Source organism: Battus philenor, unplaced genomic scaffold (genome assembly GCF_028537555.1).
Source record: "Battus philenor isolate CCGP_79_NKW_IND1 unplaced genomic scaffold, ilBatPhil1.0.hap1 SCAF_8, whole genome shotgun sequence".
NCBI lineage: Eukaryota > Metazoa > Arthropoda > Insecta > Lepidoptera > Papilionidae > Battus > Battus philenor.
This window is the reverse complement of record NW_027181748.1, coordinates 11,553,020-11,579,427: the sequence shown is the minus strand read 5'-3', so window position 1 is coordinate 11,579,427 and position 26,408 is coordinate 11,553,020. Positions and strand designations below refer to the sequence as shown.

At 30.8% G+C, this 26,408-nt stretch overlaps 3 protein-coding genes across 9 annotated transcripts in view; 1 reads left to right on the top strand and 2 right to left on the bottom strand.

The window, feature by feature from the left end:
* Efa6 (Exchange factor for Arf 6) overlaps positions 1–2,608 on the bottom strand; it is a 42,468-nt gene extending 39,860 nt beyond the window's left edge. For all 4 annotated transcript variants that reach the window (XM_068774917.1, XM_068774918.1, XM_068774919.1 and 1 more), the window contains exon 1: positions 2,330–2,608. In XM_068774917.1, the coding sequence (XP_068631018.1) occupies positions 2,330–2,464 (135 nt within the window). In that variant the 5' untranslated portion in view covers positions 2,465–2,608. The remainder of the gene's footprint in view (positions 1–2,329) is intronic.
* Positions 2,609–3,663: 1,055 nt separating this feature from the next.
* Positions 3,664–6,767, top strand: Cisd2 (CDGSH iron sulfur domain 2). Its single transcript, XM_068775148.1, has 3 exons — positions 3,664–3,908; positions 4,739–4,947; positions 6,214–6,767. The coding sequence occupies exons 1-3, from the start codon at positions 3,812–3,814 to the stop codon at positions 6,304–6,306; spliced, it is 399 nt and encodes a 132-aa protein (XP_068631249.1). The 5' UTR covers positions 3,664–3,811; the 3' UTR covers positions 6,307–6,767.
* On the bottom strand, positions 4,928–25,319 carry LOC137931666 (uncharacterized). 4 transcript variants are annotated; one of them, XM_068775144.1, is made up of 7 exons: positions 25,098–25,319; positions 24,269–24,322; positions 16,405–16,558; positions 13,727–13,863; positions 10,911–11,067; positions 9,668–9,734; positions 4,928–7,243 (listed from the first exon to the last, which is right to left on the bottom strand). In XM_068775144.1, the coding sequence occupies exons 2-7, from the start codon at positions 24,312–24,314 to the stop codon at positions 7,238–7,240; spliced, it is 567 nt and encodes a 188-aa protein (XP_068631245.1). In that variant the 5' UTR covers positions 24,315–24,322; positions 25,098–25,319; the 3' UTR covers positions 4,928–7,237. The 4 variants fall into 4 exon arrangements, with proteins under 4 accessions (XP_068631245.1, XP_068631248.1, XP_068631246.1 ...); XM_068775147.1 differs by having other exon boundaries at positions 10,911–11,019; XM_068775145.1 differs by having other exon boundaries at positions 25,127–25,319.
* Positions 25,320–26,408: the final 1,089 nt, after the last annotated feature.

The window sequence follows — 26,408 nt, the reverse complement described above, 5'->3', positions numbered from 1 at the left end:
AAAAAATAAAAACGAAAATTTTTGTTTAAAAAAAAAAATTAGGGTTGGACCACCACATTTAGGGGGATGAAAAATAGATGTTGTCCAATTCTCCACCCTGACTTATATACACGCTAAGATTCACGAATTAAAACAAATTTTAAATTAATTTTACAATCAGATAATAAATTTTACAATCATAGTTAATGTAATCAAATATAATTCAATAAAATATACTATGATAAAATGCTTGGTAAATGAAAAGATAACAATCACCTTTTCTATCATCTCTACGTAAAATGGAGTCCTATGTAGGTGTATATAACAGAAACTAAAATGTTGTTATTGAATTAGGCATGGCAATTTATAAAATGGTAAGAATATGAGTTTTAATTAATTTCCCTGGAGATAGATTGGTTGTATTTGATACAAGTATACCAGTTTTAGGACATATTATTCTCAGCTGCAAAGCATAGGCCTCCCCCAACAATCTCCACCATGATTGGTCTTGCACTGATGTCAGTCCACCTACCACTTGTCACACTAGAACCATACGGCCTCAACAGTCATGGGTTGCATTAGCAATGTGCCCTACCCACTGCCACTGACATGCAAAAAAAGCCTTGTCAGTGACTTTTGTTTTTATGCAGATCTCCTAATTTCTGATTCAATCACACAGCTATACTCCATATATAGCTTTCTCCATTGCTCTCCCGCCTTCTTATAAGGCCGGCTATAATGGGTCATTGTCTTGGATCCACAAGTCATCACCGGCAATATATACTGATCAAAGACAGTCAAGTCAAGTCAAGCATTACAATATTTTGGATGAAAAGATGTTTTACCGCTATCTGAACACTGCCCATCCGAGTTGGATTCGGTTTTCTACACTTGGAACTTAGTAGTGCTAAACCAATATAAAGTAGTTTTTCTATTACTACCGTTCCTATAGTTCCCACACTTCTGTTTCACAATTGCAGATACTACTGCATTGTATGATTTATTGTCAGGAACTGCTTATTAATATTTCAAAATAATAAATAAACAGAAATTATATACTAGAAGCAAAATATAAGGTTGACTATTTTACAAAACTAAACTGTTGTTGCAATAGATTATAAGAATGATGACAGATTAAAAAGTGCAATTAAAGCATTTAAAATTATTTCATTCAAAAATTGTTAATTATTAATACTGGAATCAGTACATTTTTTTTAAATCTGTAAATAGAAAACTGGTACTTCTTTATATCCAGCACTGAACTGTGTTTCTTGCTTATTTAGCAATGTGAATGTAACTATGCCATAAAATCCAGTCTTAATTTAAAGCAGTATATTATATAATTAGTACAGTGTTTACTTTACATTCCCAAAATATGATTGTCATTATATACATAATTAAATTTTTTGAACAATATTTTATGGCAATTAATATTATCATTAAATGCTGATGCACTGTCAACTATTTTTATTAAGCCATCTTGTTACATTTTTTGCCCATAATCATTTTACTCAAGATGTGACTTAAATGGTGCTCATGTGATGATGGCTGAATGGTTAACATGGCAATTTTTAAGAGTAGTCTTTGCCTTGCAGTGAGCATCTGTTGGTTGATCGCCATAATAAGATGTCTAATAAAACATTTTTTTTTATTCAGCCATGTTGATTGAAGTGACAAGATTGTATTAGCAATTAATCTACATAAACTTAAAGCTGTTGTGTTACCTTGATATGTACTAATATAATTTTTATATGGAAGTTATAGTTATATATAGGAGGCTTTTAAAATTATTGAATCAGCTAATACATACTTAATATTCACTTCTATAATAAAATTTTGGTAAGGAACAAATCTTTCTTTTCATTTCAACACTATTAAAAACTGCAAACCCAAATAATAATATGACATTTAATAAAATGTATGAACTAGTTACATTAATTGAAGTCATTTATGATCCAAGTTTGGTGTCATTTTATGAATTGTGACAGCAGCAATGGAATTAAATTGCAAATGATGTCATTTTTAATTAGAAATCTTACTGTTGTTACCATTATTTTTTTTAATAAAGATTTAAATATTTTTATCAATTGATATAAAGTTACAATGTGTTAATTATATATATTAATTTTCATTATTAAAATAAGTATATTAATGAACGAAATACATTTAATATAATACTTTTTTTACAAATCGAATTAATTAAAACCTTTAAAACAACCTGATAGTAATTTTTAACAAAAACAATTAACTATATCGTTTGACTTTTTATTTATAAAAATTCGAAGTATTATTCTGAAATAAATAATTCTAATTTATTTACCTTAGATTAAAGATAAAAATTTTGACTTACCTCACCGCTTCGTGCCGCAGGAGAATTTTCCTCGATTTGGTAAATAATGTGTGGTAAACCGGCTTCGCCAAGCAAAGAAAATCCGAATCCTAAGTTGTCACTACGGTTCAGGACCACTAGTCTTTCGTCAGCCATATTCAGTGTTAAGCAGCATTGGTCAACACCCCGATCAGGTATATCACTCGTATCACTCAGAAACACCCCATAAACGCCGATAACTTTGAATAGTACTACACAAATTTATTGAAAAGACTCATAATTACAATATACGACAAGCAAGCGCACCCAGCCAAAGCGACGACATGCACATAGATTATGCACCGTATTCACTAAACAGGCACAGATTCTGCTACATTACTTAATAAATAAAGGCAAAAGTATGTTTGTGTTATAAATCATTATTGCACCTAGCCTCTCTTAACAAGTATGTGCGATAATGTATTAAAAAGGCTGATAAAAAATTTCATAAAATAAATTGTATCTTTGAAGTAGCCGCATCATATTACAAGTATAATTACCTACATAAATAACTAGTTCTTAGGTTATGTAAAAAAAATTATGTTTCATGTATATATAAGGAAATTAGATTAAAAATGAATAAATTCTTTCGATCAACATGGAATTATGATTTGTTTGAGGTAAATAACAGGATCAGTGCAAAATCAGATCAGTTTAAAATTACATAGACATAACAAATAGACAAGCGTTTTATTAGCTCTTTTTTAAACGTTGAATTCGAGAAGTTAAGTTTGACACACTTAATTTATTTCTAAAATATGGGTTTTACAATTAAACACGGAGATTTTGCATACTAACAAAACAACATACATCATCAGTATTTTAGATATAAATTTCTTAAAAGAGAGCAATTTTATGAAGTTACAATTTATCAATATTTATGTTTTAACGTCTTCATAATAACAACATCGATAACTTAATCGAACATAGAAGTAAAGGCACGATTTTATGTTTAAACATCCTTGTTTACCTGAAATAGTCAGACTACACACAAATACATTAAAATTGCATTTTAGCGCAGCTTTTATTGTTTTATGATATATATTAATGTATCTTGTGAGTTATTGAATTAAAACTTATTAGTATATAAGAAAAGAAGTAGAATAAATTTAAATGCTACCAAAGAAATGATGTCCTAATTTTATTACACTTTTAATGAAATTAGAATATTTATGTAATTGTTATTACTCGTTAGCTTAAGTATAGTGTTGTAGTTTGTTTCAATGATATATAGAATAAGGCAATTTTTGGTATGGTCCTCATTAAAATAGCATCACTACGACACTTGTCATTGAAATGTCACGATGCCAAGTGTATACTGACAGGATGCCAAGTAGATTCAGAACATTCATAGAGTATTATCTGATTAGAACGTAACTCTGCAGGACGCTTGATAAATCAATCGTGTTGTGTAATAATACCCTTAATTCAAGAAATAGTCACCTTAATTTTAATTGCCACAAAATGTATTTTGTTTCGAATGTAGTTAAAGTTACTATTCCTAATTACTTGGCTAGTTTGCCAATTCCTGACTCTTTTGGTGGTTGGTTTCGGCTCGGAGGTATTAATTTTAATTTTTCCTTTTGTAAGATATGAGCGATTAAAGCTCTAGTTTTTCTTCAAGAAGGTGTTGAAACTATTTTTTTGCCTTTGTACTAATTATTAAACCCTTTGGTATTCATAATTACGGACATAACACCTTTCATTGTGTTGTTAGCGTCCTTGAATTTTACTAACACTTTCCCGTTTTTACTTATTACTCGTTAAGCAATAGCTTTGCGAGTTTTAACGCTAGTATTTATAATGTTGATTCCCTGAAGTGATTTAGTTGATTAAGCATATAGCAATTTTTATTTCTAATACACCAGTACAATATTTGTTCTTACAAATTCTTTATCAAAGGGAACCTTGGGATTGATAATATTAAATATTGTTAATACAAATTATTAGACTTTTTTAAAGATGTTATTTAAATATATTTATTTTTTATGAATGTATCTATATTTCAGAATATTAATATAAAGCAAAGTTTACAGTGATTGTTTCTAGAGCTAGTAAAATAACAATGAGTCACATTGTAAAATTAAGAGAGGGTCAATGAATATGAATTGAGTTATAACAAAACAATCTTTCATTATTACTGCCATTATTTATCTTATGCAACAATCAATGAATTATCCTTGGAAGTCAATTCAAAAAATTTTAAATTAATCTATTAAAACTTGTAGATGATTAATATAAAAAAATGTGATCTGTAAAGGTACTTTTTGTATCTTAGAGATTGTATTCTAAATTAATGTACAGGGGAAGCTTTTCACATTGTTCTTTTTAACATAAATTTATGGTTCTTGTAGTATAAATATTAAAACTATATTTTTGGTGTTATTTTAGTAAAAGATTGGCTTGCTTTACTGCCACCTACTATTGCTGTGGGTGGTATCTCTTACTATTCATATCAAACATACAAGAAAGCCAAAGAAGCGGGTAATGGACAAATAAATCCATGCATCAGAAAGGATATTAATAAAGTAGTTGACTTTATTGATATTGAAGATATAACAGAGAAAGCATCTTTGTGTAGATGTTGGAGGAGCAAAAATGTAAGTCTATTCAGATATTTAAATCAATGTCATAAAAACTTATAGAAAATGATAGTACTTTTAATTTAATTGTTCATTTAATTGCATCAAATGGCACTTTCTACACCAAAAATATAACATTAATGTTTCAATAAACATTATTTATTCATATGAATATAATTATAAAATAGATTTAATGAACAAATTCCATGCCACAGCAATTATTGAATACTAGCCTCATGGGGCATACAACACACATTTAAAAAATTAAAAAAGGTGTTTAAGACATATGCTTTACACTTTTTCAATACTGCAAAAATCAATGGGAAAGGGTTATAAATTTTGGTATATGTGCATATATGATGTGAAGCTTTCTGTATTCGGCCCTACAATTCATTTTTTAAGAATCCTTTGTGAACAATGGGGGTTGTATATGCTCCACATGGCATGGAATGTGTTAAAAGGATTTCTGTAAATGCACTTTATTGTGTTATGAGAAATATACTAATTCCCCTTTTCCTCTGAAGAACACATTCATTGTGTTTATCTATTTGCTGCATCATATCTCTTAAATGCAAATATCTGGCTGTAGAACTAAGTAACAAAATAATAATACCAGATACGGCCTCATTTTATTGTCATATTTAATTAGTATTTATTGTGTAAATAGTGAAGTATGACAAACAAATATGAAATATAAAGTCATTTTTGAAGAAAATAGTTTTATTACAATTTTGAATTTGCTGTCACATTAATTTTCATAGGGACTTGACATATTTTTAAATGTAAAAAAGTAAATTTAAAATTGGATAACATCATGATTAATTCAGGCATTGGAGAACCATTGTTGAAAGTAGCCAGCTTCCAGTATCTTCTGACAACCGTTACAAGATTGATTGTCCACCTTGTTGGGGGAGGAGAGTGCAATGGTCACCACTCCAATAGGATAAGAAAAAAGGGCAAATATTTTAACCCCACTGATTTTATAGGTTCATTGGTATCATATATCATTATATATGAATACCTAAGTTCACAAGCATTTTGGCTAGGATTTTACCGTATTTATCCAGTAAATCTATTTAATGATATTTCCGGTCTCATTCATACATTATTTCTATTTATTATGGGGACCTTTATATAACAAGGTATTATATTTCATATGTTAATTTAACACATTTGTCAAAAGATATCATATGTAAAGCTATTAGTAGTAAATTTCCAACATTTTGATGAATTAATCATAAAGTTCCATACTCTCTATTGTACATAATATTTATTTATTTTCAGTGGCCATATTGTGATGGTGCTCATGGGGCTCACAACAAAGCTACAGGTGATAATATTGGACCAGTGGTTGTTAGACATAAGGAGAATAAGTAAAACACTTGCAAAATGTACATTGATTTTTGATTGATAATAGGTATAAAAATATGATTTTGCTGGAAAGGCACACTTGACACTTTGATATTTTGCTATTAACAAAATAAATGCATTTGTAATGCATTTATTAAATAATATATATGAATTTATAATTATGGGATTAACTGACAATTATGTTTTAATCTTTTAGTATTTAACACAAGGCAAGTGATATAGATTAAATTACATTTAAAATTAAAGGAACTAGTGCAAAGTGTGAGGTGTGCCAGTCCAGGCTAAACATTGAAGAACAAAGTTACCAAAATATTATCCAATCACTAAAAACATTTTTGTTCAAAATATTTGTTCAGTTTCATTTATAGAACACTTTTTTCACATTTTTACTAATATTCATTTTATATAATGTTGTTTGTTGAAGTAATGGAATCAAATGTACTACGTGTTTACAATAAATAATTAAAATTGTATCTCTTTTTTTTGACAAAACTAAAATATTACTTTAAAAATATTCATCTTATAATTATTAAATCACAGATATATTTTGATTCTTAAGATAAAGATCACTATGAGTAATACAAATATATGTTGACACTAATTTAATTATGCATTAGAGTGTTATATTTAAATAATGCTCAGAATATGGCACTAGGTAGTAGGTTCAAAAAGTTTAATAAATTTCTGTGTAGTTGGCAAGATTACATTTAAATCTTGTTTTCTTTTTTATTTTTATGCACGACATAGCTATAACTTAGTGTTATATTAGGTCGAAAATCTCTTTTATGGTTATAAACAAGTGTTAAAATTCAGTCTTTAGTTCAACAATTTTTAAAAAGTAAATTATAACCAGGTGTCGAATAAGAATTCCTCGTTCTAAATTTCTCGTAGGAAGTGAAAGTTAACTTCGCTTGAGATGTCTTGGTTGGTGACGGTTTTACAACTGTAACAAAAACGTGAAGTTAAAATTTGACGTACTTACGCTTTATTTACATTATATAAACAAATAAAAATATAGAGGTTATCAATGGGAAGAAAGATAACCCGCGAATCTTGTCTGATATCAAAAAACATGTTCTGCAATAGTGAGCGAGATTTGAAGGTCACTTGGCTCCACGCCTCGATTCACATTGAAAAGTTTTCCTCATACGATTACATCGTTTAAAAAATTTTTTGCAGTCACGATGAACAAGATTAGTAGTTCAAATATGGCTTAAGTTTTGCCCTATATTATTAAAATTATAAAGGCTGTTGTGGCTGAAAAGATTTCGAGTGGCGTTCACGACCCTGTGGACGCGGTGTGGGTAGGTCCTCAACAAGTGGACCGACGGCATATACAAAGACGGGGGAGGTCGCAGGATGCGGGCAGCACAACACCATTTATTGTGGCGATCTTTGGGGGAGGAATATTCCGTGCAGTGGGCGTCTATTGTCTAACATGCTGATGTTAATGAATTTAAAAATTTTTGTATATACTCTAATGACGTTTCTTTTTTCTTCTTTCTTCTTTGACTATAAAACAAGAAGCAACAGATCGTCTTTATGCTCCTCACCATTAAGAAGGCAAACTTACATCGTAATCGGCAACAGGTGCTACGAACAGTAAACCTTAATTTTTGAATTTCTTGTTTTTACTAGCCTAAGCTAAGCCATTGCTGCTGTCACCAGTGTCCCAGAATTGTTTATATATTAATTATTTAATTATACTATTTCGTATATTGGGCACTATGCTATAATCGCCGGACAGAGTTTATATAGCTCTAAACCGCATTATCGTAAGCAAGTGTGAGGGACATATGATTGTATTGGGCGTCAACAATTGTAAAGAAATCTGAAGTTGAGTTTCTATGGCTACGTTTTTAAAAGCTCTGTAAGTTATAACTTGATAAATAATATTGTTGTTGTCTATCGTTTTTTTCGTCTTATGGTTTATTACTTTGGTTTTTTTTGATTCCACGACCTCCATAGCATACCTATACGATATAATTTTCAAATAAAAAAACAAAATTTCAAAAATGTTAACAAGAAATGTAGACTAATATTTCGCCACTATTATGAGCGTATACTTAGTTATGTCTAACGAGTGAGATAAATTATTGTAGATCATTGGTTGTATTAACTCTATCTGGCGAATACAGTGTAGGCAACAAGCTGTAACATCGTGGAAATTTTCGGTTCCAAGTCCAACATAAGCCAATACATGAGAGGAGTATAACTTTATGGGAACGGGCTATTATAAATTAATTAGTTGCTAAAACAAAACTTTAATTGAATAAAAAATTTATTTTAGATATATTTTCTTATTACACACAATTAATGTCATAGTGAATGTCATGTGTCGAAAAGGGGAATATCACGGAATTAAAATTGTTCGTTTATATCGGCATAAATACGGACGAAGCTCGAATGAATATACATACTTCTTCTTCTTCTCTACTATACCTTCGTCTTGTTACCACCTTAAGACTTACTGGCCCTAGGAAGAATCCTAGATATCCTAGAATCCTATCATAGTGTATATATATCATGGCAATATAAGATAAAAGAAAAACCTAGATGTCGTCTGTGTAATTTAACTTTTATTTGAAGATAACAGTCCGCTGGAATTTCGGTTCGGTTTCCTGTTTTATAGTTTTTTTAGTAGGCAAATAATTTCTTTACATAAGTTGTATTTTCGAATACAAACCATCCGAAAATAAAACTCCACAAATATGTATAACCTACTAAAACATTTATTCTCCATCATTTGAATAGACGGTTCTATATTGTTTCAACGTGTCTAATGAAAGAAAAAACGAGGTGATATTTGACGAGGTTTATATTGAAAACGTATTATTTAAAATCAAGTTCTACAGCCTTATAACCTCTTTTTTAATTTTAACAAATTGCCGGATAAATTAGCAAGAATGAATAAACTCGAAGAAAGGTCTACCGTATGGTTACACGGCGCTACGATTTTTAAATTAATTTCAAAGATCACGGAGGATAAATTACTAGATTAAAATTCCTATTAAAAAGATTGTTTTTTATTCCCGGTGCCACTAGATCTTTATTACGAATTTGTGTGCGTTTTTTTATATTGTAAGTAAGTTTCTTTAAAGTATACTTAAACTTAAAATAAGCAAGTACAAATTCGTAAATACGTTCTACATTTAGAGACAATATATCAAGTTTTCAAATTTACCGCCTTTGCCTTATTAACTTTCGTTAGTCAGACTAGGTGATATGTTTTTCTAAGTCATATTGTATTCAGAATATTGAAACTAAAAATCGTACATGGATATATAATTTTATCGCATAAAGAAGTAACCGACTGTAAATAATTTTAGTTATACATATCGAAGCAGATATATCTTTTTTTACTTACTTCAATTCTCGTTTCAGCTACAGTTTCTTCATTTCTTAGAAGTTCGTGTTTGAGACCATTTCTTTTTCTGAAAATTAACATCATTTGATGAGTGCAATGTCGCTTGGTTGCGAAAACCAGCCCCTTGAGACCATCATCTTTCTGAAAAGTCGAAAGCAGTCTATAGACAACGACATAATCAATAACAGCTATATAATCAATAACGGCTACATAACATGGCGCTTTCCCGAATGTCTACGCCTAAACGAGGTAAAAATTTACTTCACTTCGTCCAGTCCATAAAACAATTTAAGAGCGTGTAACTCGTTCTTTTAACAAGTTTAACAGCGCAGTTTCCGTCCCACTCGAGCGCTTCCTACGCAGCGGTGCATTGGGGATACGTATTAAATTACCCCACACAATGTCTCCTCGCGTTACACGAGAAGCCACAAAATAAAGCCAACGTGAACCTATTCACATTGATATGGAAACTTTGTTGGGAATAGATAAAAAATTTATGTCACATACAGCAATAAAGCTTATTTCTGAGGTCTTATACAATTGCTTCATTTTTTTAACACAGCGGTTGGTAAAATATATCGGTGAAAGTATATACATTATTTTTGTTAGTAGTACAGTAGTTTATGAAAGAATATTTTTATTGGAAAGCGATTTGACTAGTACGAGTAAAAGAAAACATACATTATTTTTTTATAAAACTATCGTTTAGTTATCTTTAGCAGAGTTACATAGTTATGAAATTCAGTGCGTAATTCAGAAGATTTTTTACCATATTTAAAAAAATATACGGACGTCATAGAAAACGTGTCGTAAGGCTATACAATGTAAGTGAAGCTCTCTAATACTAAATAACTTAATACATAACCTACATTCTAAAGTTATGTAGAAACGGACGGATCCCCAGACCAGATTTCTCATAGACTATTTTCAAAATTTAGCGGGTTCCGTTGAAATCCTTGAAGCTGCATTTCTATCATAGTCTTTTGTACTGAATGTCGAACATGCACGTTTTTACAAGTAACAGTGGCTGAGTTTCTTAAAATATCAATGGTAGGTGAAGTAAAGTCAACATTTTCAGTATTTCACTGACGAAAGCTGAAAAATTTTCATGAACACGCTTACGAATTGTGATACTCCATTTTTAGGGAACCTTTGCTTTAGAGTATAAATGCAAAATAAGTAAAAAAATACTAATTAAGGTATGTATTAAAAGGTAATAAAAACACCATCTGTAGCAACTTACAGATAGATTCTTCTCCATACTATAAGCGAAGTGTAGGCAAGACACACGATAGAGCAGGTCACCAACACCATGATACCAGCGGCGACGCCGATGGGCTCGCCTCGGGTACCTGCGTATTGTAATCTCCGTGAGTCCTTACGTACTGTTTCACCAGGAACTACAAAGAAAATTGTTAATTTTATTACATATTAGTACATTAAAATATTGAGAAAAGAATGAATTTCTATCAATTGTTTAATAAATGGTAAATTGCTCGATTTATTTATTATTAAATTTATATTAATATTATTGTCACAATAAGTTCAGAAAAAATAAATAGATGCATGATAATTAAAAAACTGGTACAATATGATCGCTTGTCTTTTCAGTCAAAATAATTTCCTGCAGACAAAGATAGTATGGAAATATAAAAAGGATGAGTAGTGTGTAGTCGAGATGTACGTATATAAATACATTAGTTTTGTTCTATACATACAGTTTTATTATTTATATACACATATGCTAATAATAATTACATTGTCATACATAATTATCAATACAATGATAAATAAATACATCAAATTAATATAGATAAGTTTGCACTTGGCTGAGAGGAATAAGAAAATTACTTATAGACTAATAATCAAATATCATGCTTTCAGTGGCGTACTTAGAACTTTTGCCGCCCGGGGCGATCTCCAGTTTGCCGCCCTTTCTATTATATGTCAATAAAATAGTGGTTTTTGATTTAAAAATTATTGATATATCACTTCAAAGTAATCATATAAACTTTTCAAAAGAAATGACATTTATAAACTGACATCAAAAAATTTTAGTTAGGAAAAATTGCCGAACAAAGTCGTAAAGATCCTTTTACGAATTCAACGAATTTTAATCAATACAATAAAATAAAATTATTATCTTGTTTTTGAATTAGAATCCAAAATTTACACTAAAATTCATTTATATACACCGAGGAATAATATTAGAAATCATAAATTTAATCATAATTTATATAAATCCAATATTAATCTTAAATTAATCATTTATTATTCAAGAAAAAAAAAAATTTGAAATGATAAAGTTGCTTTTTACAACTATAAGTAAATATAAAAAATGCCGCCCCAAGGGAAGTGCCGCCCGGTGCGGACCGCACCCACCGCCCCCCCCTAGGTACGCCACTGCATGCTTTATTTTATTTATTTATACTTTAGTCTATCGTAATGTAACTGCCTTTTTAGTAGGTACAAATGGATGTGTATTGCCATCTAAAGGTTTACCGTCATCAGTTACATAATCTCTTGCAGGGATGTTAAAGCTGCCGCTTTATCTGTATGCAGACTTTGTTGTTGCCACTTCATATTGATAGAGAAGTATAGGTACATTAAATGTTAGCGAGATCAAAACACTTGAATAACTGATAACTTGTTTGAATACAAAACAGGTCAGTAAAACATGATTTGAATTTTATTTCATGCTCTTGTTAATGTGTTACATTTTTTTTAGTCTTTTATTTTATTTTATTATGTATCCTTGTGACATTTATTAGGATTACATATATTATTATTATGATTACTTTTATAATTTTGGTATCAAAGAAAAAAAAAGAATGAGGATAATTGAGTAAGCGTGTGAATTTTATTCTGTTACATTTTAATGGATGAAAAATTTTAATCATTTTTGATCTCGTAAATACGTCAGTCAAAAAGCAACTACACATTTCCAGCACATTTAAACGATGGCCGCGCTCTGCTTGAGATTTCTAAATATTAGCCAATTTTTATACGAATATTAAGTAATGTTAGAGAATAATGAAATTAAAAAAACCTGCACAGCTATACGTATTCTTTAAACGGTTCTGTTTCATTAAATTTTGATACAAAAGGCGGTAATTTTATTAAGAGTTATTAAATTAAAATAAAAATTTGTTAAAAATATTGATTATTACTGCTTGTCGACTATAATACACGAGCAATAGTCAAAGATATATGTATAGTATTATATGAGTCATACTACTAATAAAAGTTTTTTTTTTATTATGATGTATTTTGCTACAAGACCAGATGGGAAAGTTATATGCTCTATTAATTACAACATTTTAAAATGCGCTTACCAGCTTTCACTAGCTTTGATGGTACTAATATCGCAATAACCTAGTAATGTCTCATTTTAAATTTACGGACCCTTCCGCTCCGTGAACTCACCTCCGATGAAGCTGTAAAAGTCCTCGGGCTGACAGCAACAATGTCAATCGAGAGTAAGAAGTATTAATATCTAACACTTTTTTCTTTAAGGTATCCACAACATTTTTGGACGGAACCACAGACGAAAGCAAACTATTCCATGATGTTAAAATTAGCAAAAAAAAGTATTAATAATTATTAATGGATTTGTGAAAATTTAAATAAAGTAATTTTGTGAAAATTACAAGCGATTTTTCTTATTTTCAAATAGATACATTTTGGAAAAAGTCTAATCTGCCTACTGATTATTGAGTATTTTGATTACACAAATGTAGCATAATCAATAGTCTCTTAATAAGTGATTTAATACGACGATAAAAGACTTGTCGAAAAAGGCACGCTTTTTAACTGAATCTTTTAAAATACAAATAATTAGGCGACTTAATTTCAAGGTAAACAGTTGCGCTAACCAAGTCTTGGTCGGTAACAAACTTCTTAAGCCAACTCTCCTGTGTAACATATAAGCTGTCGCAGTAAAAACGCGGATCGTTGGCTAAAGATATTGAAGTCGCAAAGGTATCTTTATGGTTTTTCGCGAAAAAGCTGTTACCAATATTATAAATAGTTGATTTACGAATTCTGCGCTGTTCAAACCTTGCAAGAACTCCGCTTCAGAGTCCGGCATCTCTGTAACGTCGATTCGTGCGTCCTCCAGATCCTCCGGGAAGGTAGGGAGATCTAAATGTTGTTCATTATCGTCCCGGGAATGCAGCATGTCAAACACCTCCGAGCTAGAAAACAGACTTTGATGAAATTGTTTTTTTAATTTTCGTTTATTTAACTCTCTAAGGATTTACAATATTAATTAAAGTAAACAACAAGAAACCACCCGGGTTTATATTTGTTCTAACAGAGTTAACACTGAATAAAAAACCGTTAAAGAAAATTATTTAAAAATTAAGTTAAATTATGGCAATGACTAAAAGAGGTTTATACATTTAAGTTAGCCGTTCGTTAAATTATTTAAGACTTAAGTTTACGTTGAGGAGAATGTGCATCATGTGTTGATAAAACGCACGTAGGATCGAGCTAAGAGAGAGTCACTCGTAGCTGGGAGAAGAAAGATCCGTATCAAATAACGGCAACCCTCTCCCAACTGTCTGCGCTTAATAAAAGTGAAAAAATATATAGTAAAAAACACTAGCGATATAAATTATAACTAATAGAAAAAAAGAGAGTCACTTTCAAGTCAATTGTAATTTGGTCTGTACGATATTAGTACCACGCAAACAATTTTGTCGGAATCAAAGTGAGAAGCGGTTAGATCATTTCGCAGATTGTCTGTCGTCTTGTTTTTATCAATTTTGGTCAGTGATTGCTGAATGGTTTAACAGTGAACATTTATGATATCATATTGGGATGAGTTTACTAACCAGGATAAAAATCACAAACTAAAAATAACAATAAAAAAACATGGTTGTGTCTCAATTCTGTTTTTAATGTTATTTGACATTAAACCATCTCACCAACTTGCGGGATATGTATTATAGCTATTGCAAATTAATACGATAGTTATAACTTGTTTGTCCGAAGTATATTTTACTTCTATTATTCTTTTACATCTTACACTTACACTTTTTCACAGTGACTTAATTACATGAATTTAATCTCTAAGACGAATTAAAATTTGTTTATTCGTTTTTGTTCTTGTTAATTTAACAAGGTCCTCTTAGAAATTTTAAGCTGACAGTCATAACTTCATTTAATCTTAGAAATAGTCTCTCTAACGGTCATTTATTATTATTGCTTCATTTAATATTCAAACTAAACGACCAAGATTAATGAATGTACGTGGACTAGTAAGATTGTATGTTAAATTTCATATTGCGGATAACATCGTTAATAGTCAATTATAATCATAAAGTTGCAATTAATTTGCAAAATCTTATATGATCGTATAATAATTTACATCCAAGTTTCTACTTTTAAAAGTTTACATTATTATTGAGTTCAGGTTTTTCAGTTTAAATGTTATATTAGTAACTGAACAATTGTTCATTCGAACCTAGTTTTCAATTCATTCGTAAATGCTGTTTGCTTGTTTGCATTTTTCATCAGGTTGAAGAAGGCAGAGCGCTGAATGCGCTTACCCTTATCTATTGTTCTATTGTTTCTGAAGATGTTAATGCTGTTAGCCCTAAGGCTTTTACAGCTTCATCGGTTCTGAGTTCACGGAGCGGAAGGGTCCGTGAACTAGATGCTTACCCTTAACTTCTTTTAAGTAACCATAAAGGACTCCTGCTGAGAGCGTCGGTCGAAGTCGTTAGGTGCTTGAAATATCTTCTGTGCTGTATTTACTTTATACCGAACCATTATGTGAGAAAATGACACATTTATTACATGAAGTTAAAATTTTAACAGGATTTAATAAAACTGTTGCCTAATGACGTAATAAATTGTTTATAAATATCATTCCTGTTGTCATGATACTTTATCGTGATGCACAGAAATGTAGAATTAAATTGACTATTGATTGTGACTATTGTCGTTAAAATGACCATCATTAATTGATTACTTTTTCAATGAATCCGCTTTCATGATGGCCGTTACTCGTCGATTATTAAAAAGAGAAATTATATTTCTATGTAATAAAGATATTGTCTTAATTTATCTAGCCGGTTTAGCCATTAAAGGTGAATGTTTCAAAATGTGCATGTTCTTTCATTGTATCATTTAGTTTATTACGCTTAGATGACGTAACAAGAAATAATTAGTCGATTGTTTTTGCAATCAGGCACTTATACATCAGTTATTGTTGCAACATAGTAAACGCAATGTATTTATCTGCTACTGAGAAGCTTGTGTTCCGATATCTAGAACTTTGTGTGTCTTTGTCGTTATGAAATAAAATTTTACTATGGTTGTATAATACTTCTTAAGTCTTTAAGTAGCAAAATCAAGTGCAATACTGCATTGAAACAATGAAACAAATATGTATTCTTTCGCATAGGCTTTACAAGGTGTCTTTGAATACACAAAATATTGATATAATGAAAACTTAAATATATAATTAGGTAAACATCGTTTTATTAGACCCAATTTTCTGTGTTTCAAATGTGGCTTTTATTCATTAATTTTAAAAGGCTTAAGTTCACTCTCAGTTTAAGTAATTAACAAGATTATTTCATGTTACAAATATGTTATTAATCGTCGTCTTGTATTAATGTTTACGTATGTTGTATAATGGCGGAAGGAAGATACACGATCTATGCGTGTTCTTCCATTTGCCAACTTTATAATAAGAGCTGAAATAGAGAAGATTGATGAAATACCTGCTAACACCGTCTTTATCATCCACCAGAAGCTTTAAAAGTGTAGCGTTGGCCTCCAATGTTTTGTATCGACTGTTATCTTCCGCTTCTTTCATTATACTCGAAAGTGTACTTTCTCCTACTGATGCATTTTCACTTGAAGTTGATTTGACACCTAAAATATAAAAAGCATTGTTTTATTGTGTAAGTATCTGACCCGTTTGTATTAATATACTAATATATCTGACATTGTAAACAAGGTTTTATTTAAAGCTAGTCGTCCCTCGCCCGCTTCGCGAACTCAATTACCGCCTCTAAAAAACCCGCGCGGGTGGATTTGTAAAATTCTTTATTAGCTGTCTGTTCGGCAAAGGAAATATTTCACCATATGTCAGAATTCTTTGCCTCATGATTCCAAAGATATTGTAATGTGCGTATAATATATATCTGTGTATAAGAGTAAACGTCATTTACATAGATATAGATTTTATGAATTTTGCTAATAAAACACCACCATCATTTTAATTGATAAATATTATAATCATCAACATCATGAATGCAATAATAATAGCATGTTTATAAATAAATGTATAATATTATATTTATAGTATAATGACAGATATAATAATTCTTTACACGTAACTAGCTCTATCACTACCGAAAACGCTCTCCTTAATTCTTACATCCATTTTGTTTCATTTCAAGGTTAAATAATTGTTATTTAGGATATATAGAGTATACTAATTGTAAGTTTTTTGTTGTAATCTGCCTGATAGTAAATTATAAAGATACACATATACATCACATAAACACTAACCACGAGAAGAACTTAACTTAACTTTATTATAATGCATGTGATTACGAATAATCAAATGAGAGTTATATTAAAAAAAAAAAAAAAAATTTAAATCTAGTAATTATTTAAATGATCATTGGAATCCATTACAGGTTTACTAAGAGGTTTATGTAATGTGAGTATGAGTCAAATGCAAGTGGCGATAAGCACGTGGAGTTATCACTTAGCTTTGAATAAGCTAAAAGCAAACATTTCCGCCGAGGATTTTACTTAGTGGGCCAGGTGGAACGTAAACATGAATGTGTGCTTAACGGCTGTTCGAACTTTCTTCCAACATTTAAAAGAGGTTTTTAATTTTGGAGATACTCTTTTATTTTTTCTGTTGCGTACCTAATTAAAAGGTAAAAAGGCTTTGTATATTACAACATAAAGATATGGGTGGGCAGTGACTGGACAGACGTCTTTGTGTGCCAGAAACCAAGAGCAGATGAGTGAAGGGAAAATTTAATGTAATAATATAACGAAGGTATTTTTGATGACTCAGCGTAATAAACTTTGCTTGTGAAATTTGTATTAAACCAGTAATTCAAAGTGAAAGTACTTTAACACGAGTAACCGAGGCCTGAAATAACGAATACCTTAATAAAAACTAATTATAACGGTATTAAATACTTCCAAACCGCAGTATTCGCGGTTTTGTTAATGTGTTGCCACTAAATTAGATTTTTAGCCCGATACTATGCGGATAATAGTTAGATTGTATCGTTGTCTATTAGCTGTCCTACTGGCTTAGTTGCAGCTGGTTGTGCGAGAGAAACTCTAAGATAACGTCTGGCCTTTAAGACTCTTTAAGAGAAGTTTCGTGAATAAAAAAATATGACGATACACAGTCGGTATACATTTGAAAATCTGTTTTTTTTTTAATAAATATTAAAGCTAGCGATATACATAACGTGAATACTGTAAATAAAGATAATTTTGCTACAAATTACCGTAAACTAAATGTGTGTAAATGTCTATTTAAGAAGCTTCCAGCTTCATCAGAATTGCGAAATTGCTCATTGTTAACGTATGGATAAAGATATGAATAAATGTATAACACCCCGATTTATTAAAATACACGCCGCTTATTTAAAAGACATTTCTAATAATCCGCGCCATATTTTCTATTTATTTAACTACTATTTGTGTTTCTGTTTGTGAGATATGTATTAATGTGCCGAGTTTCTTGACCGTTAGCGTGGCTCGTATCTTATCCTTAATGCTTTCCGTCATTATTCCGTCAATGCACGGTTTCCGTCCATCGTTATCAGACGTCGAGTTATTTATTTCATAGGCAATGTTGATGACATTCTCCCTATACATATTTATCGTCGACCATCCTCTCTAATAGATTGTTTAATTCATGTGTTGAAGAAAGAAAAAATGAGTAATGTGGCTGTAGAAGAAATATAATTATGGTTCGAATAGTATTTATTAAAGGATATGTTAGAACGATAATTTACAATCTCTTCAAGAATGAGTCGTATGACAGGTTTCTATTCTTGAGTCTGTATAAATGTATACATTATTTAGCAAATTTTTACTGACGCATGTATTTTAACAAGTATCCCTAATTATACAGGTTATCATGTTTACAAAATCACATATTATGCATTGGAAAAACCAAAAAATGTTTGTCAACAACGCTGTGATCTGAATCGGTCGAGAGATAACAATGTATTTGTTCATAGGAAACAAATCGGTAAGTTTAATAATACATAGTTGTTTTTATAAACTTTTTGTGGTTAGCTACTAGCTCCCTTATCACCTGATTTCGGTTTGACATTGATCTATATGAAACCTGTATTTTATATATTGTTATACCCCGATTAATTCGGATGGCTGCTCTGCCTTGTTGGTATAATTTCATGAAATTTGTTATTAGTATTTTTAATGAGCACCCCTACAAAACCCTACTGTAAGTGGACTTTCGAAAAATCCATTCTTGGCTGGCCATTACTCGGCGAAAAATAAATTCATGGTTCCTCATGGTGATGATTCAATCCATAGGTGGAAGTTTTTTTATATATTTAATGCAAGAACAGATGGCCGCTATGGCCTTGTATCCCTGGAGTAGAGACCACGGAGCGGCAAGCGCAGTGTGGGAGGCCCGCCCACAAGGTCGACAGACGACCATGTCAAGGGCACCGCAAGACGCTGACTGCAGGCCGCTTTTAACCGCTACTATTAGAAAATCTTTGATGGAGGCCTATGTCCTGCAACGGACGTCCTATTGCTGAAATTATATAAATAATAATATATCATCATATAAATAGTATTAAGCTAAAAGAAACATTCGTAATTTTTTAACGTAAGATTTTCATGTTTATGTTTTTATTCAGAGGTATAAAAGCAACAAGAATTTGTTTTCATCTTTCTTAAATTGTTTATACTTGCGAAGCTGTCGTACTGTTGTCACAATGTGTACGGCAATTTCATTATACAATGTATTATGTAAACAGCATCGTTATATATAAATATCGACTCCCTTGGCATGCCATGGTCATTTAAATTTAACATTTTAAACTATGAACTCTGATTAATTAATAGTCGCTTAATAAATCACATTCTGATTGGTACGTGGGTTAAACTTTCCACGCGGCAGATCCGCACTAACAATTAAGAACTGTTAATAAAAAATAAATTATCAATTTCTTACGCAACATATTTTACAAATATTATAAGCTGACAAACATTAAAATTCGTCATCCGTCAATAATAACAATATATTTGATAAACAAAAACGTAGAAAATAACTAATGATTGAGAAACAAAAGAATGTATAATAAATTGAAATAAATTGTAGATTCACGAGGACGTCTTCAACCTAAGCATTAAAAATGCATTGGCACGAAACAGTGATTTACAGTATGTAGTAATTACGTATTTTACGTAACTATATTATTTTATATGCACTATTACAAATTATCCGTAATTATCTTGGATTAAAATAATTATAGACATTCTACTTAATTCTTTAATCTAATAAGTAGATTATCTTTATGAAGACAAGAATCTTCTGTCCATGCTTAGCGAAGAAGTATTGAAAAAAAATTTATATACGATAGCTATCGAGTACCCATGAAAAGATTGTTCGAGCCGGGGTGTCCTCTCAATTACTCTAAGCAGTGTTCACCTAAGCAATTGAAGAGTTCCGCGGTCTCCAAATTCGTTAATAAAATTAAGTTTATTACGTCCTGAACCGAGTCCTTGTGTTTACTGCACTTTGCTATCAAAGGCGGTAAAAAGTATTTACCGGTGACAAAAAAATTGTTAATAAATTTGACATGTAAGATATTTAATCAAAAGTAATGGTTTAATTATTATTCATATAGCAAGAAAAAGACTCGTATAGGAGAATGATACGCCAGTTAAGTAGCACACCACGAAATGTTCCACGCGGGCAACAAAGTCGAGAATCTTCTTTATCCGGTGAATTGAATAAATGCTCGTTTATCGCTTTACAAAAATAGCCTTAGGGTTACCATTCGGTAATGTTATTTGGGATAATACATAACCTAGAGAAATTTCTAAAAAATTGATTTTACTACAGTAAATAACAACAATGAAAACTGTGACTGTTTGCAAAATATTTCATTGTATCTTTTTTGTTTAAAAATAATATTCATAAATTTTATTTATTACTTAAACATATTACTTCGATAAAATTTATGATTGTCAAAGTTACCCCTAACTTCGATAATCATAAATGAACAGAATTACTAAAAGAAAAATTATGTTCTAGTATAAAAAATTACATTCTAAATAGGACCATTCTCGTTGTTTGCGTTGCTTATATATTTAAGAATCAGAACATGGTCAAGATAAACATTTCTAACCGCTGCCTTTGTACGTATACTGTTTATTCCTTGCCTCTTTATTCGATTTTTTTTAGTAAATTGTTCATAAATATTTAATGGCTCCCACAAATAGTCTTATCTACATATGGTTACAAGTACCTAATGTGTTAAAATATAAATTTTATTAACGCATGTGTGTTAAATAATATTGTTTCAAAGCTTTTTAACACATTGGAGACTAACACAAACGTAAGTCTCAAACCTGTTTAGCTCCTTCAGCCTGTTATAAGATACAAGAATATGTATTGAAAGCGACCAAGAATTCTGTTGAATCCAGTTTTTTGTACATAGCTATCCTAAGTGACAATTTTTAAAACAATCTTTTCGTATGCCCAGTATTTACTGCTTATTTATTTCGAAAGAAATAATTTTTTACATACAAAAAATAAATGGAAAAATATTGTATATACATATATGTAAATATTGTACATACATGTTTTTGTTTTTGGTCTTTAGAAATATAAGGTACTATATAAAAAAAAATATAATATAAAGTACTTCGTGATAGCTTGAACTACTACCTTAGCCTACGATTACCATAGGCCTTATTTAAATATTGACATCGCGAGACTTAACTAACAATTTTAATCTGTTTTATCATTTTTATCACATGCAGGTAATATTTTATCAGAAAAATAAAATTTATCTAGAGCTCTATTATTATTTCTCTTAGTGAATTTACATCATACAATACATTCATATAATATTTCAATTTTTCGCATTAAAACGAAACTGGAAGAAGAATGGAGACTAAATCCCGATTATATATTACTTGGCCCAGTTTAATGTTTAAAAAGATATGCTTATTTAACACCTTTAGGGATAAAATATAATACAAAATGCTGCCAACAGCGAGAAAGGTCGTTTTAAGGTAAATGAGATATTATCTCTCACTGACGGCCTTTTATATAGTGCTATGACGCATAGTTACTTATAAGTTACTTATTGTACGACAGACGTTACGCCAATAGTATTGCTATAAAAAAAAAAACAAGTTTCCGTATGACGTGTCTCGCTCCGGAATTAAGTGTATCTTAGTCGGTATAGATTGTTACATATTTTTGAATTAGTCATAAAGGGATTTTTATTGAACATAATTATGTACTCTGTACTTGGGTGACAAATTTTCGATGACGTAAGTTATCTTTTTATTTTAATTATAAGATAATAATAGTGAGAAGGAGGGAAATGTATCAATGTACTTGATTTATACATCAATTCGTTTGATAGTCCCGCATTTGCACAGTGCAGTTTTAGGTAATTAAGTTTTTTAAAGAGCTGTTGCTAGTGCTATTAGTGGACTGTCGGTTAATGTCAACTTTTATTTCAAGGTGGCTGAGCTAAATGCGCGGGACTTAACATCTCTAAACGTCAAATTTGTGGTTATGTCTAACATCTAATCAAAATAGTCTTCCTTATATGAGGATGTCGATAAAAGAATATTTTGACAGATTTATTTTCCTTTTGTTGTATATTAAGAAAAGAATTTCATAGAAACCACCTAAGTCTCTTTAAAATTCTCATCCAAACTTAGCTTATGGAGTTTAATAGTAGTATTTGAATCTATGAAAAAGTTTATCTAATTTATCACACCCATGTTATAAGTAACACAGAAAATTGTTTTTCAGAGTGAATCATCCATATGAAAAATTGCATGACTCTTATTCTGAGAATTAAAGAGACTGCCACGAACATTATTAAACTGTAATCAGATTGACAAGCTGACCCGTAATGATTAATGTTTGCACTCCTGACCTAAACACCGTCGTTTATTATTATTTTTAACAGTTATGTTAAGCCGTATGTGCATTATTATTAATTTTAATATTATTTAAATAAAAAAAAAGATCTATACATATTTAGAAATTGACCTTAAAGCAATCTCTTGGTTAATGTAAAAGCTGTCTCACGACTTTTCTATTTGCAGTCACGAACCGATTACAGTTAGGTTTAAGTAAATAGATGCAAAATTTGCATGATTGGCGTAGTAGTTAGTACGTCGCCTTGTTACAATTGCGTTGAGTGTCGTTTCTATCATGGTGTAATTCTGAAATATATATACAGAGTTATTGGATTCTATTTCTCCATTGCGATAAAGAAGTTTGGCATATAGCAGGAATATTTATAGACACTAAGGATCGGGTCTTGTGACAAATGCTTTACGTTTATTTAAATATTTTGTATGACAACGATCTAGTCCAGTCATTTGCAAAGACAGTCCAAATACTATAGAGTAATGCAAAATTTATGATGAGTTCCTTTTTGAAGAAGCGAGAAAATATATAATGACTTACTAAGCTAATAATATATACATAGTGATGTAGACGTTTGCGCAAACGTGACGAAAATTTTGTCATTAGTGCAGAGTATCATTAGCCATCACATGAACGTAGTAGACTTGAAGACCACATATTATGTAAAGGACCTTATTAAATGTGGCTTTGATAACTCAATCACAGAGATACAATTTTTGTCAGCAAAGCACATATCTAGAAATATTATTTTAAAAGCGGCATCACTACTCTATATCATCGGGATTAATATAATAATGAATATTAATAAATCGATATTTCTAGTCAACTTCGTGCGAGGGACGCACATCTGGATTAAATTAATATTATTTATTACTTTGCATATTATATCTTAGCTAAATTGAATATGAAGAGGCATCGTACTCATGCGTATTTTTCAACTACTTTAGAAAAAAGCCTTTATATAAGTTATTGCATGTAACGATTTACAACCTCATATCGATGAGCTAAAAGATTCTCGACAAAATGAACGGACACTTCACTTAAAATTAAATTACTATTTACCGTCGTTAAGCGCCTTTGCTTCTAAGAGTTAGTATTACCGAAACCGCTGTACCATGCCATAGACATGCGCGCGGCGAGACGTGGAGACTATCGGTGGCTATGTTCCATCAGTCAGCTGTCAACGTTCGTGTAGGCGACGTTCAAGCTTTTTCTCCTCGACCCTCGACTCACCGCGCTTTTGTAAGGCGAGGTACAGAGGTTTCGGTAGAACTAGGAAACTTAACGCGGCCGAGTCATTCACTCTTTTCGGCTCATAAATTGTTTTTGTATCTGTACAATAAACAATCCGTATGTTATTTTTACTATATCTGTCTTAATTAGTTGGAAACAGTATGGATAGTAAAATTAATTAATAATTAAATTGTTCTTACCGATAGCAGCCACGACGAACAAACATAGGAATTGGTATCTCTCCATTTTGTACACTGCAAATAACAGATATGTTTCTTCTTTAAATCTGCCGGCCATTAAAATATCCATAAAATAACCTAATTTTTAATTTGGTTGTTAATTTTGATTCTGATTAGGGTTGAGTCTACAAAGGCTAGTCAAATAACAGAATAAACTTGAAAATTGTAAACAGGTCATATACACTAGCTAAAGTACATGTTACTAGTAACGCTGTGTAAAGTACGGACAAAGAGATATAAAACTACGGTTTTAATACGTGAAAAATTAGTAATATTTGCTGTCAATTAAATAAATAAAACAAAGTAATAAATTCCTAAGGCTATTTGCATAGTCAATATATCTTAGTCAATGGCTAGACGACAAAAGGGTATACGAAGTGGTTATAAATAATGTGGAAAGAAAGTTTACTACATGTCGCATTAATTTATTTTAAATATAATGTGCATTTTTATTCATTCATTTTCGTAGAAGTTTAACTAAATTAATTAAAAAGTTGTAATAAGGTCTTATTTTCGGCATCCCTTGTGTTGTTGGAACAGAGAATTTAATTTTTTAGATTTATTTAATTTTATTCTGAACATTATATTATAGTAAAACAATGTTTATATTAAATATATTATTATTTTATATTAAAATAATACATACTCAATATTGAATAAATCGAAATAAATGTAGGTAAAAGTCCTAACTGATAAAAAATTAAAACTATTATCAAATAATGTAAAGACACTAGGTATGTTTACAACATTGATTATAAATAAAATATAACAAAATGAAAACTAATAGCACGATGGCAAACAAGAAAACCAGTTCCAAACCCGGACAGTGATGGGTCTAAAAATACCAGGGCTTGTTTCGGGATGCAATTCGCGGCGCTCTCCACACCAACTTTAATTCACAGGCTACACAATTACAGCACTCGATTTTTCACGTAACGCGTCATGTGTTCGGGGTATAGAGCGTGCGCGTTGCTCGGTTGTGTGCGGTGTTCTGAGATCGCGCCTTCGTCAGTTGAACCGGTAGCACTGAATGCCGCTGACCTCTGTGATGCGGGAAGTTTAAAACCGCTACATCGCATTGGATGCGGCATCGATGGTAATTAATGGATTCTCAATGGTGGAACATTTGTGGTTAATGAGTCATGGTCGTCCAGTGTCATCATCATTATAAATTTAAAAAATCAATAACGATGACGAAGATTTACGATAATTATAATTACATATATATGTACTTTGTTATAAAATTCGAACAGCTCTTGTATGTTCCAATGATAAATTAAGCTAGTCTATTGTATAGGCGTGCCATTCAAAGCGTATAAGCCTAAGTAATCATAATAATATATTGTATTAAAAATATTCAAGGTCTCGAGCAGTCACTGCATACGAGCCGTGCAGTACCGGTCATCGTGGCGATCTTTGGGGGCGGCTTATGTCTTTTAGTGGATATCTATTACCTGACATGATGATGATTTAAAAAACAGGGCTTCTTAAACCATGGGTCGCGATCCCAAATGCGGTCGCGAAGCAAAATTCTGGGGTCGGGAGATTTTAATGTCAAATATTTATATATACCATTTTACTACTACTTGAATATATTCGAGCGAATTAAGACGGTGAGAATCCACTTTTATTTTTGAAACTATAATAAATTCAATTTTATAATATTCTGTGCGATTTTTTTTAGAATTTTGTATGTTACAAAACGAATTCTAAAACAATCAATTTTAATGTGTATATAGTATATTGCTACCTTATAAGTAAATCATCAAAAAATATTAATTTATTTCTCTTTTATAATTGTATGGGGTAGTCAACAAACTCGCAACCATAAATGGTGTCGTGAATGACAAAAGTTTAAGAAGCCCTGATTTAAAATAAATGTTTAGAAACTTACATCGTAGTTTGATATTTTTGATTATTATAATTACAAAATGATAATGACATAAAAATGACACAACAGACAGCTTATTAATTTTGTTGACTAAATACTCTGTTAATACGGGTTGTTAACTACTCGCAACAGATCCAAAGAATATTCTTTTAACATAACTTTTAATTAAACTGTTATATGCTTTTTATCAATCACAACCGATAAACGCTT

What these genes read in the sequence shown, in the direction of transcription:
- Cisd2 (XM_068775148.1), top strand. Translation starts at nt 3,812, where the DNA reads ATGTATTTTGTTTCGAATGTAGTTAAAGTTACTATTCCTAATTACTTG. An exon ending in TGGTTGGTTTCGGCTCGGAG is followed by an intron (nt 3,909 to 4,738) that starts GTATTAATTTTA and finishes GTGTTATTTTAG; the next exon opens with TAAAAGATTGGCTTGCTTTA. An exon ending in GATGTTGGAGGAGCAAAAAT is followed by an intron (nt 4,948 to 6,213) that starts GTAAGTCTATTC and finishes ATTTATTTTCAG; the next exon opens with TGGCCATATTGTGATGGTGC.
- LOC137931666 (XM_068775144.1), bottom strand. Translation starts at nt 24,314, where the DNA reads ATGGAGAGATACCAATTCCTATGTTTGTTCGTCGTGGCTGCTATCG. An exon ending in GTTCGTCGTGGCTGCTATCG is followed by an intron (nt 16,559 to 24,268) that starts GTAAGAACAATT and finishes TTTATATTTTAG; the next exon opens with GTGTCAAATCAACTTCAAGT. An exon ending in GTATGGAGAAGAATCTATCT is followed by an intron (nt 9,735 to 10,910) that starts GTAAGTTGCTAC and finishes GTTAATTTTCAG; the next exon opens with AAAAAGAAATGGTCTCAAAC.